The sequence below is a fragment of the Gouania willdenowi genome, chromosome 3, assembly GCF_900634775.1.
Source record: "Gouania willdenowi chromosome 3, fGouWil2.1, whole genome shotgun sequence".
NCBI classification, from domain to species: Eukaryota; Metazoa; Chordata; class Actinopteri; order Blenniiformes; family Gobiesocidae; genus Gouania; species Gouania willdenowi.
Genome location: NC_041046.1, coordinates 35,998,413 through 36,016,995, shown reverse-complemented (window position 1 = coordinate 36,016,995; position 18,583 = coordinate 35,998,413). Strand labels below are relative to the sequence as shown.

Genomic DNA, 18,583 nt, shown 5'->3' with positions numbered 1-18,583 from the left:
CCTCAACTTAATCTTCTGTTTCAAATGGCGGTTTGTATCCAGCATTTTGATGCATTACCGCCAGTACTGGTCAAAACCTGAAACGCAGTATTTGCATTGCAGCTCTTTAATGGACACATAATGCCGTCATTTTGACAGTGGTAAAATCCACAAATGGAACTACTGACAGTGACCTTACCCAATAGTTGACTAACCAAATACAAATTGATTCGTGAAGCAAATCATGGCATTCCAGATTAGCATTCTGCCACCTTTCACTGTGCACATAAAACACGTGCTGGACTATTTTTCTCTGCCTGCAACACATCCAAGGTCAGATCTGAAGTCATTAGATTACCTTTTGCTCTGTGCATAAATCACCGCAGTGTATCAGTAATAAGGAAGTCTACCTGTTAAAAGGTCTTTTAAAGGCACTTCAGAAGTCATGTGGCGGTGGTGCAGTGCCTCAGGCATGTTCTTGTAATTCATGGTCTTATATTAACTCTCATTTTCTGCAGAAGTGTGGTCATTTCTTCAGGGCATGCAAACAAGCAAATGTTTCTCAAAAACAATTTCTTCTAAGTGAACTATTAGACTTTATTTTCAATGGTTATAAAACACTCACAACTCACACATATAACTGCAATAGTGATTTCCACCGAGTGTCACATTTTCCTATTATATTATCTTTTTGCAAACACAAGTTTTAAATCATGATTATACAAATATTGTTTATTTTAATTAAATAAACCATATCTTCACCAACTTGGCCTACGTAATAATCTGAAAAACTTTCATCTTATGGAAACTTCCATCTGAACATTTCCAGGTAATTCATTGAAATGCCTGAGGAAGTTCTGTTGGCCGTCATATAAACCAAAGAACAACATGTCCTGTTGTCTTACACTTCAGACAATTATATTAGTAATAATTTCTTTGGGAGGCAATGAGCACCTTTATCTCTCGTTTGGGGTTTATGACTCTGTTAATCGTTAAGCAATGTCTTTGTGTTCCTTGGTATGGAGCAAGGACATATCTGACACCCCTCGTTCACTTCTCAGGGTTGATTCGGAGAGTTAGCCAATAGTTGACAACCAGTATAGCCAGGGTATAAAGGTAGGTCCAGGAGAAACCAAGTTTACATACAAGAACGTTTCAAAGAGAAGAGTCTCATCTCTACAGAAATACATCAGCAAACCAGGATAACTTCACCGGTTTTTGCAGTGTTCTGCTTTAAAGAAAACCCTGTTGGATGTCTGAAGATTTAGGAGCTACACTGCTGTTTTATCCTTGGCTCTTAAAATCTAAGAACCTACTTCAGCATTCCTGATGGAGAGGTTCAAGTCTAACGGAGGGGAGCATGTTAACCCAGCTTATGATGCCAATCTGGATGAACCTCCAGTCTACAACGGGACCTCTGACGAGGAGCACCGGACTGTTCGGCCTTCAGTGGTCAGTGCTTTTGGTCACGACACCCTCGATCGAGTGCCCAACATAGACTTCTACCGCAATGCAGGCAGCTTGAGCGGCCACCGAGCTGTGAGACCATCTCTGCAGGAGCTCCACGATGTGTTTCAGAAGGTGAGTTAACAAAAGAGCTCGTAAATGTGAAAAAATTTTTTTTCTTGTTTCTTTAATTTTTTCTATTTCTGTAAGAATTAGGCTTCAGTGCCAGGGTTGGGGTCAATTACATTTTTCAATTACAAATACATCTTAAATTATCCTTGTTCAATTACAATTCAATTATGATTACGGTGACCAGAATTTTATCCAATTACAAGTACAATTAAAATTATATGCTTTCCTTTGAAAATAATAACAATTACGGTTTTAATTACTGAGCCTTTAAAAAGCGCCTTTACCATCTCTTATGTTTTGACTTATGTCAGCTGTAAAATATGCTAAAAAAAAACAAAACTTTATCAATCATCCAATTTATTTTTCATCTCTTGGTTAACTTGTTAGGCTTCCTAATCAATGAAATATATTGATATTAATATTTTGGTGTGGGCTTTTTACCCAGGTTTGCGTTTAGTTAAATTGCTAATAACAGTATTTATAGAATTTACATACCAATTACAATTACAAAGTCAATTATCTGACCTCAATTACAATGAAATTCCAATTACAACAGCAACATTTTTTTTTTGGATTATAATTGCAATTCAATTTTGTAACTCTAATTAATTATGAATTAATGCGATTACAATTATAACTCACTCCAGCTGCTTATGTGCGACACGTTAGTTGTAACTATTTTACACTTTGGACACAAAACATCATCCCCGCAGTTTAGTTCTTTTAGGTCTTTGTTGAAAGGCTTAGAAAACATAAGCAATGAATGTTGTTTCTTCAAAACAAAAGCGATCAACATACTTGACACACTTTGTGATTTACAACTTTTTATAGAAGAAGCGAAGAAGAAAGAACTAAGATTATGAGCCTGCCTGGTTTATAGAACTAGATTACTGTTTCCAACTCATAAAATGACAAACCTTTCATCCCTCTCACGGGTCAGAGACAAACAACATTACACACTAGTCCAATAGAGATGGCTAGATAGTGTACATATGTATAATGACTATCTGCCACCCACATACTAGAATCTTGATAAAAAAAGAAAACTGTTTCTAAACCTCAGTGATTCAAAAACCATAAATATCTAGTAAAAATGTAACATTTCTAAACACCGTCAACATCTATCTAACAGTTGTGCTTTAGTTCTTAGAAATAATCAATATTACCACACTTAACCCCAGCAAAAACTTTGTAGCCCTAAATGCAAGTAGTAACCAGTAAGAACAAGTCTGTTCACTTTTGTTTTGGTCACGTCTTCTTCGTCTTACTTTCTCCAACAGAATGGAGCAGTTTCTGTAATGGAAACGGTGAAGGATGATGATGATGATGAGGATAGCGATGGGGTGCCTTCTGAAGACGTGGAGTCGGCAGTTCCAGTTGACAGCGGCAAAGGGGTCGTAAAGTTTGGCTGGATAAGGGGAGTCCTGGTGAGTATTTTTGGAATGCAGTAAAGTCCCTCTGATATCTGAAAGTACATGTCTGTGGCCTTGACAGAGGAAATGACACAACAACTAAGCCGATCGCAGGCCCTCGCTCTAATTTTGTGCGGCTCCTAAAGTAAATGAACAAATAAATCTTAAAGCACACAAAATGAGAGAAACATACACAAAATAGCAACAAAAATGTACAAATTGACTCCAAAAATGTACAAAATGGCAACAGTAATAGCCAAAATGATCCAAGAGACACAGAAAATGACAGAAACACAAAAACTATTCAAAAAAACATACAAAAAGGCAACAAAAACAAAATGACTCCAACAACACAAATACACAAAACGTCACCAAAAAATACACATTACAGAAAAATACACAAAATGACTTTAAAAGCACACAAAATGAGCACAAGAATGTTCAAAATGAAAGTAATTAAAAAAAAAAAAGACCACTAAAGCAGACAAAACCCTTTGGTTACTCCTGTATTAATGCTGAAATTGGTCATTATTCTAAGTGCTGACATGAATGTTGATATTGTGTGATCAGATACAATCACATTTTTGTGGCCCTCGTTGTGATAAAAGTTTATATCAAAAGTATCTTCAAATCATGATTTGTGCTGCTGGTTCAGAATGGTCATCTTTAGATAAGGATAAGTTAAGGTTAAGTTAAGTAAAGGATAATTTTGTGAATATCAGATAATATATTTGTCCAATAGTAGTGATTAGCTTACATAGCAGAGAAATGTTGCTCAATCATGTCATAATTGTGAATATAAGTTGAATTCCTTAAATTTCCATCTACAGGTGAGATGCATGCTAAACATCTGGGGCGTGATGTTATTCATTCGTCTGTCCTGGGTTTTTGGTCAGGCAGGCTGGGGTGAGTAACACACTGTTTGGATTTAGCTGTTTTTCCAACTTTATTGAGTTTTTTTTTCCTTCACTGATTAAAATTGACCTGTTCTATAAATTTTTGGAATTACTTCCTTTTCTCGATCCCGGCTGAGATTAGATGGTCCACACCTTACAATAGAAATCATCCCACTCCCTCTCTTTTTATCTCTGAAACAAAAGCTCCATTTATTGATTCATTTTTTACACCCACTTATTATGTCTGGGTTACAGGGGGCTAGAGCCTGTCCAAGCTGTCTCCTGGTATGAGCCAGTCCATTAAATTTCAGAGAAAAAAAGACATTATTCTCAGAGGTGATTCCTGTAAATTAATGAATTGCTTGCATTGCCATCTGAGGATAAAGTGTTGGTGAATGTAAGAATCACAAAAGAGTTACAGGAACAGTTAACCTTTTAACCTTTTGTATGGAATGTCAAAAAATGAGCATATTTAATTTGACTGGCCTCCATGAGCTCTGGTAATCATTTATATTTGCTAAGAGTCAGTTATCAGGGGAAAACATTTAATGTCAAGTCAACAGAGTGGAAAGAATGGAGCAAAAGTGGCTGAGGGACAATGGGACAAGTTTGGAACGGCTTCATGAATGTGTTCATTGCTTAAAAAAAGTATTGATCAGCTGCAGTTTCAGTTCAGGCAGTGTGACTAAACGCTTTTGCAAGGCAGAGAAGAGAGAACCATTACATTAAGGAGTGCAGGTTCAGCAGGAGACAGAAAACTATTGCCTTCAGGCTTCTTTGGAACTTTTAGCTCTCAGAGGGCATTTAAAGTTAGCGGTAAACAGGAAGCTTTGAATTTACACCTACAGTGTTATAGAATAATTAATAATTAATTAATTCCCTCTGCCACCAGCCTCATAAACACAGCCCTGGTCCTCCAGTGACCCCCCCCCCCCCCTTAACTGTTTCTGATTTGTTCTTTATGTTTTTAGTAACATTCCTCGTATTGTTTTACTTAGCAAATAAAAACAATTCTGATTCCGATTCTGATCATAATCTCTGACATATGTGCTTTCCAGGTCTGGGAATAGTTGTCATTGTTCTCAGCTGTGTGGTCACCACAATCACTTGTCTTTCCATGTCAGCCATTTGTACAAACGGCGTTGTTAGAGGAGGTAAGTCCAAACATTGTCAACACCGTTACGTATTTTTGTGTGAAACAACTAAACCCTGTGCAAATATTTCACATTCAACTCAATAAATCAATTAATCAGTCAAACTTTATTAATAAAGTCTTTACACTGACTCCCAGTCAGCCTAAGATTAGACTTTAAAAAGTTCTGCTGCTGGTGTATAATCTGTGAATGGGTTTGGTCCAGAATACATCAGTGACATGTTAGTCAGGTATGAACCCAGCAGGTCTCTCAGATCTATGGACACAGGTCAGATAGTGGAACCCAGAGTTCACAGCAAACATGGTGACGCTGCTTTTAGTTGTTATGCTGCAAAGAAGTGGAACAAACTACAACATCTAATGTCAACATTTTTAAATCCAATTTAAATCCTTTCCTCTACTGCTGATGACTGAGACGGAGATTTTTAATCATTTTATTGTTGATTGAATGTTTTACATTTCTAACTGTTTAATGTTTTAATTGTTCATTTTAAAGTTTAATGTGTTTTGTTGCACTCTCGAACAATGGAAAGCCCAATGAATTGCCTTGAGCTATACAAATAAATGTGCCTTGCCTTACAAACACTTTTGTAATACAAAGAACTTAACTGTTTGAAATAGAAACAGAACCAAAACACCCCCACACCTCTCTCACACACACACACACACACACACACACACACACACACACACACACACACACACACACACACACACACACACACACACACACACACACACACACACACACACACACACACACACAAATGTAAATCTTCAAGCAAAACAAACATAGTAAAAGGCTACTTAAGGGTCACTTCTTAAAGTAATTTTTGAGTTTCCAACATTCTTTAGCTGCAAATCAATGGATCAGAGAATCAGTGATTAATCATTCACAACTGCACATTCACCAACTGTTCATTTCAGGCGGTGCCTATTACATGATATCTCGAAGTTTGGGACCTGAGTTTGGGGGGTCAATCGGCCTCATCTTTGCCTTCGCCAATGCCGTGGCTGTGGCCATGTACGTGGTGGGCTTTGCTGAGGTGGTGGTGGATTTACTTGAGGTTTGTATCTTTCTAGTTAAATGGTAAAAAGAAAAACAAGATCTGTGGCATCACCACACACTGACGTGCACATGTTGTTCCTCTAGGATTACGACTCTCTCATGGTGGATGAAATAAATGACACCAGAATAGTTGGAATGATTACAGTGGTGTTTCTCCTTGGAATAGCAGTTGCTGGTATGGAGTGGGAGGCCAAGGTGAGGAGTGGGGGAAATGATCTCTGTTATTTCTTGATGCATTGCCTTGCAACTGTAATGATTTGAAACGTGTGCCCAATAGGCTCAGATTGTTCTACTCATCATCTTGCTGGTGGCCATCGTGAATGTATTTGCAGGAACTTTCATGCCAGTAGATGAAAGCAAGAAGAAGTTTGGTTATTTCGGATATAACTGTAAGACCATCACTTGGAGCAAATTAAATTCTCCTACATGTGACAGATAATACAATTTAGTTGTTGTGCTGCGACCCTAATATACATTTTACTTCTGTTTCACAGCGGACATTTTCTTGGAAAATTTTGCCCCAGATTTTCGGGGCAGTGAGACATTCTTTTCTGTTTTCTCCATTTTTTTCCCTGCCGCAACCGGAATTCTGGCTGGAGCCAACATTTCGGGGGATTTAAAGGTAAAATCATGTAACACACTCCTCAAAAATAATTTATTAATTTATTTATTTTCATTGTGGGTGGGTTCTTTGTGGTAATGCCTCTGACAAACATTTACTTTCAAATAATCAAATGAAAGAAGTTTATCTTTACATTATTTCGGTCCTCTGATGTAGATCTCTGACATTGTTTGTAGGATGCCCAGGGTGCCATACCTAAAGGTACCTTATTGGCCATTGTGATCACTGGTATCACCTACTTGGGTGTTGCTCTTTGTGTCTGTAAGTACGATTATTTCTTACACACATTTACAGGAATCAAACCTTATAATTCACCAAGTTCGCAATGGAACGTGCCACATTATAGTATTAACACTAGTCGGTAACGGTTCAATCACCTATTAACAATAGATGGTGTTTCCAAATCAACATGTAGGGGAGTTTTCTTAGATTAAAAACAAACTTTGGACAATAAAACCAACATTTTAACATTTTGAAACCAAATGACTACATTTGTTTTGTTCCTGTCTACTTTGATCAGCGGCTTCAGTTGTTCGGGATGCCACAGGAAATGCGACGGACCTCATCGTCCCTGGAACAGTATGCAATGGCACAGCAGTAGCTGCCTGTAAACTGGGCTATGACTTCTCTTCCTGTGCAGAGAAGTCTTGTACCTTTGGCTCGATGAACAACTTCCAGGTTAGCATTAATCTGAAATACAGTATTTGGCAGAAGAGTAAAGAGTACTGATATGTCCTACTGAAGTAGAAGTACTATCACTAGTTTGAAATTGTACAAGTAAGTCATACATAAAATGCTTAAGTACAAGTAAAAAGTAGCTCATTTAAATAGTACTCTAAGTTTACTAGTTCCTTTCATCCCCCACGATTATTTTTGGTAATAAATCTTGCCACGGTTTCCTTGCATACAGTAAACATCTCATGTATAAACCTCAAAAGGAAGAGACATAATCTTGGACAATACCAACATAAGTTATTTTCCACTAGGGCATCTGTATAAAATAAAAGGTTTGTCAAAATGTACAAATCTTTTTAAAATAAAATAGCACCAATGAAGTCATTTCAAAATAAAAATAAAAAATCTCAGGCTCTAAGTATAGCTACATTTCTGAACTCTAAAACTGAGAAAATAACCTCCATTCAATGCTGTTTTAGCGCCGTGCATAACGTTTAATCTGATTGGTCGGCTATGATATGACGCATTCGATTGTTTTCTGGTCATTTCATTATTTGTAGTTTCACAATGTCTGTTGATCCTTTCAAAAACAAAAATCATAATTAACACAGTAACGGTTGGGTGTAGAAATGTAACAAATGACTTCCTTTCAAACGTACTTAAATAGAAGTAAAATTACTGATTTAGAAATATGCTAGTACCCATGAAAGCAACTCAATTACAGCAATGTGAGTACTTGCAATCCGTTACTTGGACCTCTTGTATTTGGCCATATAAAAGTGGAGGTTCCCTTTGTCATTAATATGACTTTGTCACTTGGATTTCAGGTGATGACTTTGGTCTCTGCGTTTGGTCCACTCATTATTGCTGGAACCTTCTCAGCCACTCTCTCCTCAGCTCTAGCTTCACTCGTCAGTGCACCTAAAGTTTTACAGGTGAGAGACTCATCCTTTTAACTACAGAGTATGTTTTCTAGTTATCTGTAATTTTAACTGCATTGGAACAAAACATTCACCACTAACATTTTATAAACTGGCGCTCTGTTTTTTCTAAGGCCCTGTGCAAAGACAACATCTACACGGCTCTCCGTATGTTCGCAAAAGGATATGGAAAGAACGACGAGCCAATCCGTGGATATTTAATCACATTCATCATTTCTGTGGCCTTCATTGCCATTGGTCAGTTCTACAGGCCCTCTCCTTACACATATGCTAATATCAAATAATTAGCCGACCTTTTTTTTAAATTAAGACTTTGAAGACAAATGCACATTAGTTTTACAAAGAGTAATAGACAAAGATGCTATTTAAAAATTATTTAATTTTAATTTCCCTGTGATTTACAGACATATGATCACTTCATATGCCCCAGGGCAGCTGTGGCTACAATTGTAGTTTACCATCACTAAGTGTGGAGTGAAAGAATAATTCCTTAATTCTGTAAAGCGACATTGGGTGTCCAAAAAAGTGCTATATAAAATGTTTGTATGTATTATTATTATTATTATTATTATGTGATGTTAATGAACAGTTATATGATGTATTTGAATGAGTAAATCGAGAGTTCACTGGTTGTGTATGCTTTTGTGTCATAAACCTTTACATGTAGGTGACTCATATAGAATTACTGTAAAACATAAAGCTCAGGAAAAGTTCACCCATGTGCTCAGGAAATGGAGAATAATCCCTATATTGTGTTTGAAAGTAGAAACAGGTCTTGTGCTATTTTATGAATAACCGAGCATGAAGCGGTTTAAATAATTCAATGTGCTTTGCTTTTTTCTTTATTCATTGTCCTTGCAGGTGACCTCAACGCCATTGCTCCCATCATCTCAAACTTCTTCCTGGCATCTTACGCTCTCATTAATTTCTCATGCTTTCACGCGTCCTACGCTAAATCTCCAGGTGGGTTTAATCATCTATCTCTAGGGTAGGGTCCATGTCATCTCGTCCTTGTAGATACAGAATAATGGCGAAGATAATTTTGTAGAAGACAAACATTGTTTCATTGAAACCAATTGTGCAAAAAACTGTTGATGGATACTTTCTCGTATAATTTCTATTTATTTTTTAAAGTCCACTGCGTGACATATTTTCCACCTTTTCTTCGCAGGATGGAGACCCGCATATAAGTACTACAACATGTGGCTGTCACTCTTCGGGGCATTGCTCTGCTGTGCTGTCATGTTTGTCATCAATTGGTGGGCTGCTCTGCTCACATACGCCATTGAAATACTCCTTTATTTATACGTCACAGTCAAGAAGCCAGGTGAGCTTGTTACTTGTAATTTGTCAGCACGATTATTGGATGTGACCTAATCTCACTTTTAAATACTCTGGTTTGATTGGCAGCTGTGAACTGGGGTTCATCCACTCAGGCTGTGACCTTTGTGAGCGCCATCAGCAATGCTCTCGCGTTGACTCGTGTGAAGGATCATGTCAAAAACTTTAGGTAAACACATTTGTTAAAAAAAAAAAAAAAAAATCAATCCACTAGTGGTCCTTCCATAAAATTCATTTCCATTGATCTTTCTGTGAGGCAGTGTTGCATATATCAGCGGTTCTCAAACTTTTTTGGCTCTAGTACCCCCTTTCTCTTCTTTCTGAATCCAAGTACCTCCTTTGTCCGACTACAACATTTTGTTTAGAAAACTATTTAGAAACAACTATGATGATGGAATGAATTAGTGGTGACACATTTATAAGAATCTCATTTTGTAAATAAGTGGAAATAAACAGTCTTTAGTGCAATGGTTCTCAACCTTTTTTGGATCATGATCCCATTTTAATATTGAAAAATTCTGTTGACCCCAAAGTCATTTTTAAAAAATTAGAATTCCTTTTTGATCATGTTTTTTCATAAAGTGAAAGTATAAAATATAGTTGTTTAAGATTGTGTGTTGTTTTAAATAAAAAATAATAATAATTATACAAATTTAAAAATCTAAATACATTTTTCAGAAATTTCAGGCAACCCCACATGGGGTCCTGATCTCAAGGTTGAAAAACACATATTTAGTGGCTCCCGAATAGATTTATTTCTATAGTTTTTAATAATTTCCGGTCTCACAGAAGGACTATGTTTAAATGCTGAAGTAAAAAGTAATACTGTAACACATTTGTATTGGATTTTCAGGCCTCAGATCTTGGCACTGACTGGATCTGCACGGTGTAGACCAGCTCTACTGGACTTGGCTCACTCCATCACTAAGAACTATGGACTGTGTATCACCTGTGAAGTGTTTGTGGTGAGTTCAGTTTTAATGTCAGTATCTGAATATGGTGCTTATTTAAATCAAAACATCTACCAGTAAATCCTGTCAGCTCAAGTATTCGAATACTGAAGTTGATTATAGTGTATGTCAGCAAAAAGTTTTGCTGAGTCTAGAATTCATTTTTAAAGTTCGATATGAAACCAATTGCCAAACTTAACTTCATTTTGTTGTTTATTTGGCAGAGATATTTAACCACCACACGATTGCACCAGAGTTAGCTGACTCATTAATAGCTGTAGTGCCTGAGTTGGTAAACAAAGAAATAACATTACATTAAAAGGGTTAAAATATTAAAGGTGGGACAATATATCGCAATATAAAAACGTCACAATATGTATCGTCGATCCTTCCCAAAAATATTGTATTTAGCAATATGTCCCAAATTTCACGGCGCGATTATTGTAATGATCCAAGAATGTCCAAATAAATTTTCCTAAATATCTTTTTTTTTTTTTTTTTTAACGAAAAAAACATTTCATTGCGCAAACATATGTATCGCACGTAAACGCCCAGTCACTAGGTGTCAGTGAACCACATCAGACCTTGTTAAACTACCTCACTCCTCAATGCATTTAAGCTTGGAAGATGATTGCACTTTATTTTCATAAAGCATACTATGAAATGTTATAGATGTATGTGGTTACCTAAAAAACAATAAATAAATAAGAACTTAACAGAATCTGAATTTGTTGTAGAAGCAAAAGTTAAATTTTTTAATTTGATAGTTTGATAAACAATAAACATACCATTTGTTTTTTACATTGGTTCTTGAATTACAGTTAGTTACCATTTATTTGTTCTCACAAGTTTAAAGAAAAATGAAATAAATTATATTTTATACTATTTTGTACTTGTAAAGGGGAAATTTGTGATTATTGATATCGCGATTTATCACAATCTATATCGTATTGTTTAGTATCGCAATATATTGTATCGTGACATGCAAATAGTGAATCGTATCGTCAGATTAATGGAAATGCACACCTCAAATGTATCACATCATAATCGCAAGTCCATTACCATCCCACCCCTATTAGGTATATATACTATGTATGTTGATATGTTTATGTTGTGACTTCAGGGTCCAAAATCAGAGGCCGTAGAGGAGATGAATGCTGGCATGGAGAAGAACCAGCTTTGGCTGAGGAAAACCAAACGAAAGGCTTTTTATGCAGCCGTGGCCTGGGAAAGCTTTAGGGAAGGAGTGGAGAGTCTGCTGCAGGTCAGTGTGTGCGTGCGCCACACAACAACAAAAAACAACCTTCAGAGATCTGCTTCATTAACGTGTAAACTAGGAGTTTTCAGGGAGAGCTTCAAGATTGTGCAGAAGCAAGTTTTATTGACTCACCTCTGAGTTTCTATAGCATTTTTTAATGACCGCAACCTGGAACTATGATCGTGATCTTAGTCCAGGTGAAGGAAAGGGGAAGAGGTAATGAAGAGCAAGAAAACAGCCTTATGGCTCTGACTATCGTACACTTTAGATAAGGCCTGTGTTTATGGTCACAATCGCCTACTTCAAACAGCATGGCAGATTAAAAGCTAGAATTGATTAACACTGCATTGGATAGAGGAAGAGAGATCCACAAAGTCGTAACCTCGCAGAGTAAAACAACTTCACAGCTTTCTTCTATCAAACATTTTCAGACAGAACATCAACAACATTTGTTGCTTTATCTTTGTCTCGTCAATAAAAGAGTCAACTTGTATAACTTTTGTTGACTGTGTTGCATGTTAGCAGTTAGTTCAGACTTTCATGGGGTTTTTTTGTCCCACAGGCATCTGGTCTAGGTCGTATGAAGCCTAATACGTTAATGATTGGTTTCAAGAAACACTGGAGAATTGCAGGCAAAGAGTCAGTGCAGAGTTATGTGGGGATACTGCAGTAAGTAAAAACCTGAATATCAGTCATACAACACAACAAAGAGATCAGTGTGTTAAGCTGCTGTCCGTTTACTCCTTTTGACAGCGACGCCTTTGACTTTGAGTATGGTATAACGGTGCTGAGAGTAAACGAGGGGCTGGATGTGTCGCACCTTGTCGTGGAAGAAGGTCAGTATGAAATGTACTTTAGTCGTGTAAATGAATCTGTAAGACGTACTACTCTCATGAAGGTGAAAGAAGATCAGTAGTTTTTAATGATCCTTTAAACTGTAAAGGTTTTATCAGCTCAAACTGTAGTGCCACTGTCACAACTGGCTACAGTAACTGATAATAATAAAACAACACAGATAATACTGAGCACTTTGTTCTGTAGATTGCAATGTTTTTACACAAGTCGAGTAGCCAAGCGATAAGGTGCTTAACCCGTTACAGCAGGGGCCAATTACAAAGCGGTTTAATCTCAGTCGTGCAGCAGATTTCAGGCAGGAAAAAAAGAGCAATTTTAACATCTTTGTGCCTTAGTTTTCAATATTAGTCTTTGCAGGATCTTCCTTCAAAAACCCTGAATTTGTGACCAATTTCAATGTTGGAATTAGGCTTGAAGAATTTTGTGGTATTATTTAATAGGAATTGCAGGATTTTGGAAAAATGTAGAGTTTTCTCCACAATTTGAGATTAAAAATGACTGCAGTCGCACATATTTGTAGAGTTTCATTCAAATTTTACATTTGAGATTTCTCTGTGATTTAACTTTCTCCTGGGGGTCACATTTGATGCCATGTTTACACTAATAGAAATTTGTCTTTTCAGAGGAAATGATAAAAGCAGCAAAAGAGCAACAGGACCTTGATAAGGAGATGATGCAGAATGGAGGAAAATCCAGAGCACTGTTCAGGAAGTCCAGGAACTCATCTCAGCAAGTGCTCACTACACGAGGTATCACATGACTGTATATTTAAAAGAAAGGATATTTAAAGCATACAATATCACTTTAGACATTTGAAAAAGAGGAAAGATGCTTCTTATTCTTTTTCACAAGCACTTAAGTTAAAGAATAAACAGCATAATTATGTGAAATTAGTCCAATGACTCATGTTTTTGCTCAGTTTTACAGCCACAACCACTCTGAGGTATATTTGATTAAGCCCCTCCCACTAACGAGGACACAGACTTTAATCTAATAATGGGCTCGCTTTCATTCCAGTTTGAAAAGCATCGCTTCAAAGCATTCTTTTAATCCAGCCTGCAGAGACTGTCACTTGATTTATATCTGTCTCTATTAAACACGCTTACTCTCCATTCTGGCACAACAACATAGTCGTTAGTCGACCATCTACCATCTGCCTCCCACTCAGTGTAACATCATCATGGCTGTTCCATGTTCCTCTCCTCTCATCCAGCTCTCATTACTAACCATATCTTTCTCTGTTTCTCACAGTGTCAGTGTGCGCTCCTCCTCCGCAGGTTGCCAAGATGAATGCAAGCCTGGCGGAGGCCAGCACTCAATTCAAGAAGAAACAGCCCAAAGGCACACTTGATGTGTGGTGGCTGTTTGACGATGGAGGTCAGTGTCAGCCTCGCTACACAGTCCACAAATTGAAAATGTACTGTAAATTGGAGACATTCACATGTGCTGCATCGTAGAAGTGCACAAGGCCATAAGACATATAACAAGTATAGGAATAATTTAAATTATAGTATAATAATAATAATAATAATAATAAGTAGAATATTTGCATTTCATCAAGATAATGTAAGTGAGGATGCAGCTGCTGGCCCACATCTCAGTATGCTGCATGAGGGAACTGAGAAGATCCATTTTTCAACCTAGTTGTTCCTTTTCAGGGTCACGGGGGTCTACTGGTACCTAACATTAGCATAGCAATAACACTAACCCAGCATTAGTATAGCCTAGCATTAACATTAACCTAACATTAGAATTAGCCTTGCAATAACACTAACCTAGAATTGGCATTAGCCTAACTTTACCATTACCCTAGCATTAGCAATAGCCTGACATTAGCATTAGCCTAGCAATAGCATTAATCTAGCATTAGCTTTAACTTAGCGTTAACATTAACCTAGCATTAGCATTAACTTAGCAATAGCATAAACCTAGCATTAACATTAACCTAGCAATAGCATTAGCCTAGCATTAGCAATAACCTAGCATTAGCATCAACCTAACAATAACATAAGCCTAGCATTAGCATTAACCTAGCAACAGCATTAGCGTAGCATTAACTTCAGTGTTAACATGGACCTAGCATTAGCATTAACCTAGCAATAGCATTAGCCTAGCATTAGCATTAACCTAGCAATAACATGAACTTAGCATTAGCAATAACCTAGCACTAGCATTTACCTAGCAATAGCATTAGCAATAACCTAGCATTAGCATTGTAAAGTCAATTTTCAGGCCCTGTAGGATGCTGTAGTGGGCTGGTTTTAACTCCTGCAAAGTATTTTTTGGCACAAGTTTATTATAATACAGACTCTAAAAGAATGAGTAAAGATTGAATGATCAGAATCAGAATCAGAAACGATTTTATTCGCCAGGTACGGTTTAAAAAACAGTAAAAGGAATTTAACTTGGTAGTTGGAGCAGAAAGAACACACATCAACACACTGAGGCAGCCATTTGTGGCAGCATCATACAGGTTTTAAAGTGAACTCCCTATTGGGGACTTGAGGACAGTATAAAACATCAAGTCAAACTAAAACTGGAACTTAAGAATAAATATCTAGACTGGTCGTTGTTTTAAACTACAATGCACCTAAAAACTAAACATCAAAAACAAGTCAAATTCACATTTGTATACACTGTATAACTTATGTGAGACAAAAAAACTACAATTCTTTTTCAAATTAAATACTAGAAATAATACTATTTATTCATAACTAATGTTAAATAAATATTCCAATAACTGTTTTGGAATGAGATTCTGTTTGAACTTGTTTTAGGTCTCACTCTGTTGCTGCCCTACATCCTCACCACCAGAAAGAAGTGGAAGGATTGTAAACTAAGGATCTTTGTTCCTGGGCAGCCTGGACGTTGTGAGGTGGATCGAGAGGAGTGAGTAAATACATCAACTAAAAAATATTGTCAAAAATGAGTTAAAATTTCACCTAAACATAAGTTATTGTGTTGGTATGTTTATTGATGTGAGATGCTTTGCTTTGTAGGATGAAGTCTCTGCTGCAGAAATTCAGAATTGAGTGCAGTGACATCACAGTGATAGATGACATCCATGTTGCCCCTCGTCCTGAGAGGTAACACATTATGATTTCTGCACATTAACTGTGTTAAAAGTGATATTTTTTATAGTCATCTCTGTTTTCTTATTAATATTCCTTCAGCATGAGGAAGTTAGAGGAGATGATTGAACCTTTCCGTCTGCGTGGGGACAACGTTCAGACTGAGGCTAAGAGACAGCAGCCCTGGATGATCACTGATGAGGAGCTGAGCAGCTTTGAGGAGAAGGTAAAATATCACTAATAATACATCATAACACATTTAAACAAGAGAGCAAACCTCTTTAAGCAATAATTATCCTCTTTGCCATATATTACAGTCCAGATCTGATCCAAATAAAACTGAATATAAATGAGGACCTAACCCAGCATAACTGAGTCAAATTTCTTTTTTTTCTTTCTCTAATTCTTCATTTTTCAGTAAAATAATAAAGTAAATAGATGCCTGTGGTCTTTACGAGTTCTCTTTCTTAAGACAAAACTAAAAGACAAAAATAAAATAATAATATATAATTCCTCCTTTTATGTTCAAATCCCTATCTTTTCTCTGTAGGTTTCAAAAATAATATAATTACAGAAAAGAAACGTATACATAGTTTGATATGTGCGCATGGGGCGAGGTTAAACAAAATCTGCTCTAATGGGGGTAATAAATGTTATCCATTTGCTCCAAATAAGATAAAAACCTGTCCAAATGAGTCAAATTTCATACAGATAAGTTAATTACGGACTAATTACGGATTATTTTTTTAAATTTCTGTCAATGATGAGAGAGATTTTACAAATTTTCAAACTGATTCAGAATAGGGGTGAGCATTGGCAAGGATGTTATCACGATACTTGGGTCACGATGCGATATTATCACGATATATTGCAATATTCTACCCAGTTAATATATATATTATATCAATTTAAAAAAAAATAAATAATCGATTTAAAATCGGCACCCAAAAAATTGCGTTATATTGTGAAATTTATTTTTTTTCACACCCCTAATCCAGAATCAGTATATTGATCCAGAGTCAGTAAATTTCCCCACAGGGGGATGAATAAGAAATCTCTACTAAAATTCAATGGAATCTTCCATGGCGTAAGGCAGGGGTCACCAACACGGTGCCGGCGGGCACCAGATAGCCCACACATGGACCATGTGGGGTGCCCTGAGGAGCTCTAGTCACCAATGAGCTCCATTCGTTAGTACTTAGTAAAATACAGCTGACAAAGTTTTAGTCTTAAATTAACCATCTTTAACTGTTTATTTTCACAGAAACATTATGACAATGTTTTTAAGTGTTTTGCAAACATGTTGTATGGTCAGTGGTATGTTTTATATATAATAGGATATAAAAGATATATTTGGGAAAACGCAAGGTGGATTTTCAATAAAATGTAATCAAAATGAAACACAGAAAGTAGGAGAAATAAAGTATTTCATGTTGAAACCTCAACATTTCCTACATTTTAGGTTACATCTAGCCTTCTTTCTTATCTTACCCTCTCATTAAAGTGAAAATGTAGTATTTAAGAACACGCTTTTCTAACATTTCTAACATATGACGTAGCTCACAGTTTCAGAAAGGTTGGTTAAAAATGTTGTAAAAATCCATGAACTACTTCTGACCTAATCCTCCTAACAGACAAAAAAATAAATACATAAACAATTGTCAGAGGTCATTAGTGCTAAAGTCTGGTTTGAGAAATATTCATTCAACATAAAAAATATCAAAAAAAACATTTTGGTTTTACATTTTGCTGCCGTTTTTACAGACGAACCTACAGGTCCGACTGAATGAGCTCCTCCAGGAAAACTCCAAATCAGCCAACCTGATCATTGTGTGAGTACAACCATCTGTAGTATGACCAGCTCTCACTCCCAAACCATTAAAGCTCACTCACTGGGACAGGAAATGAAAGTTACCGTGTGTGTCTGTCTGTTCCTTCTCCAGGAGCATGCCCATAGCACGAAAGGAGTCTGTGTCTGATTACCTGTACATGGCCTGGCTGGACGTCCTGACACAAGACCTTCCACCTACTCTGCTCATCAGAGGAAACCACAAGAGTGTGCTCACCTTCTACTCTTGAGCACCTCGTAGATACAGATGGGAAATATTATAGTGCCTTATTACACAAACCAAAATACCATGTTCATAAAGCAAAGCACAATAATAGGGTTGATATTCACCTCATGCATTTATTAACTCCACAGTGTGTATTACTGTTTTGAGTAAAACCATTGCACCAACATGCATTTGTTGATAGTTCTACAAAGATATAAATATTTAAATGAAAGAATGAAAGGCAATACAAATGCAGCTACGTACTACGGAAGCTTATTGCTTTCACAGAAGGAAAATGTTTTGTTTTTTTCTGAATTGATGAGATAAAATGAATTGAAAAAAATTGGCCCCGTTTTTCGAGGAAATATTTTTCGTTTTTCTGAGTCGATGAGATCATTTTAGAAGGGGTAAAACCGAAAAACATTTTCTATAAATTGAATTATTTTCATCTTATCAATTCAGAAAAAACAAAACTTTGTTTTATTCTGTGAATGCAACGTTCAGTTTTCCAGCTATTTAAAAAAAAGAAGAAGAAGAAAAAGGAACCTTAAAGAACTGGTTATAGTTAGTTCAGAATAAGCTTCACTAAAAGGCTTATTTCATTTAGTTTTTAATGATTTATTCCACTGTGTGCACTGAAGTCAGTCCGACACCAAGCAAGCTATTCAACTTTAACAAAAAAAAAAAAAAAACATAAAATAAGATAATGTTCTGAGTCTAAATGATCAT

The 18,583-nt window shown here is 36.5% G+C and overlaps 1 protein-coding gene across 1 annotated transcript; it reads left to right on the top strand.

Moving 5' to 3' along the window:
• Positions 1-1,034: 1,034 nt before the first annotated feature.
• Positions 1,035-18,583, top strand: slc12a1 (solute carrier family 12 member 1). Its single transcript, XM_028473031.1, has 26 exons — positions 1,035-1,560; positions 2,838-2,984; positions 3,800-3,875; positions 4,924-5,019; positions 5,946-6,085; positions 6,172-6,282; positions 6,365-6,476; positions 6,582-6,709; positions 6,886-6,970; positions 7,230-7,387; positions 8,212-8,319; positions 8,439-8,562; positions 9,187-9,288; positions 9,497-9,652; positions 9,736-9,835; positions 10,520-10,631; positions 11,740-11,880; positions 12,437-12,543; positions 12,628-12,710; positions 13,353-13,478; positions 13,981-14,106; positions 15,507-15,618; positions 15,729-15,815; positions 15,903-16,026; positions 17,565-17,632; positions 17,744-18,583. Exons 1-26 carry the CDS (start codon positions 1,309-1,311, stop codon positions 17,877-17,879), a joined length of 3,117 nt encoding a protein of 1,038 aa, XP_028328832.1. The 5' UTR covers positions 1,035-1,308; the 3' UTR covers positions 17,880-18,583.

What these genes read in the sequence shown, in the direction of transcription:
- slc12a1 (XM_028473031.1), top strand. Translation starts at nt 1,309, where the DNA reads ATGGAGAGGTTCAAGTCTAACGGAGGGGAGCATGTTAACCCAGCTTAT. An exon ending in TGGTGGTGGATTTACTTGAG is followed by an intron (nt 6,086 to 6,171) that starts GTTTGTATCTTT and finishes TTGTTCCTCTAG; the next exon opens with GATTACGACTCTCTCATGGT. An exon ending in GCTCGATGAACAACTTCCAG is followed by an intron (nt 7,388 to 8,211) that starts GTTAGCATTAAT and finishes CTTGGATTTCAG; the next exon opens with GTGATGACTTTGGTCTCTGC.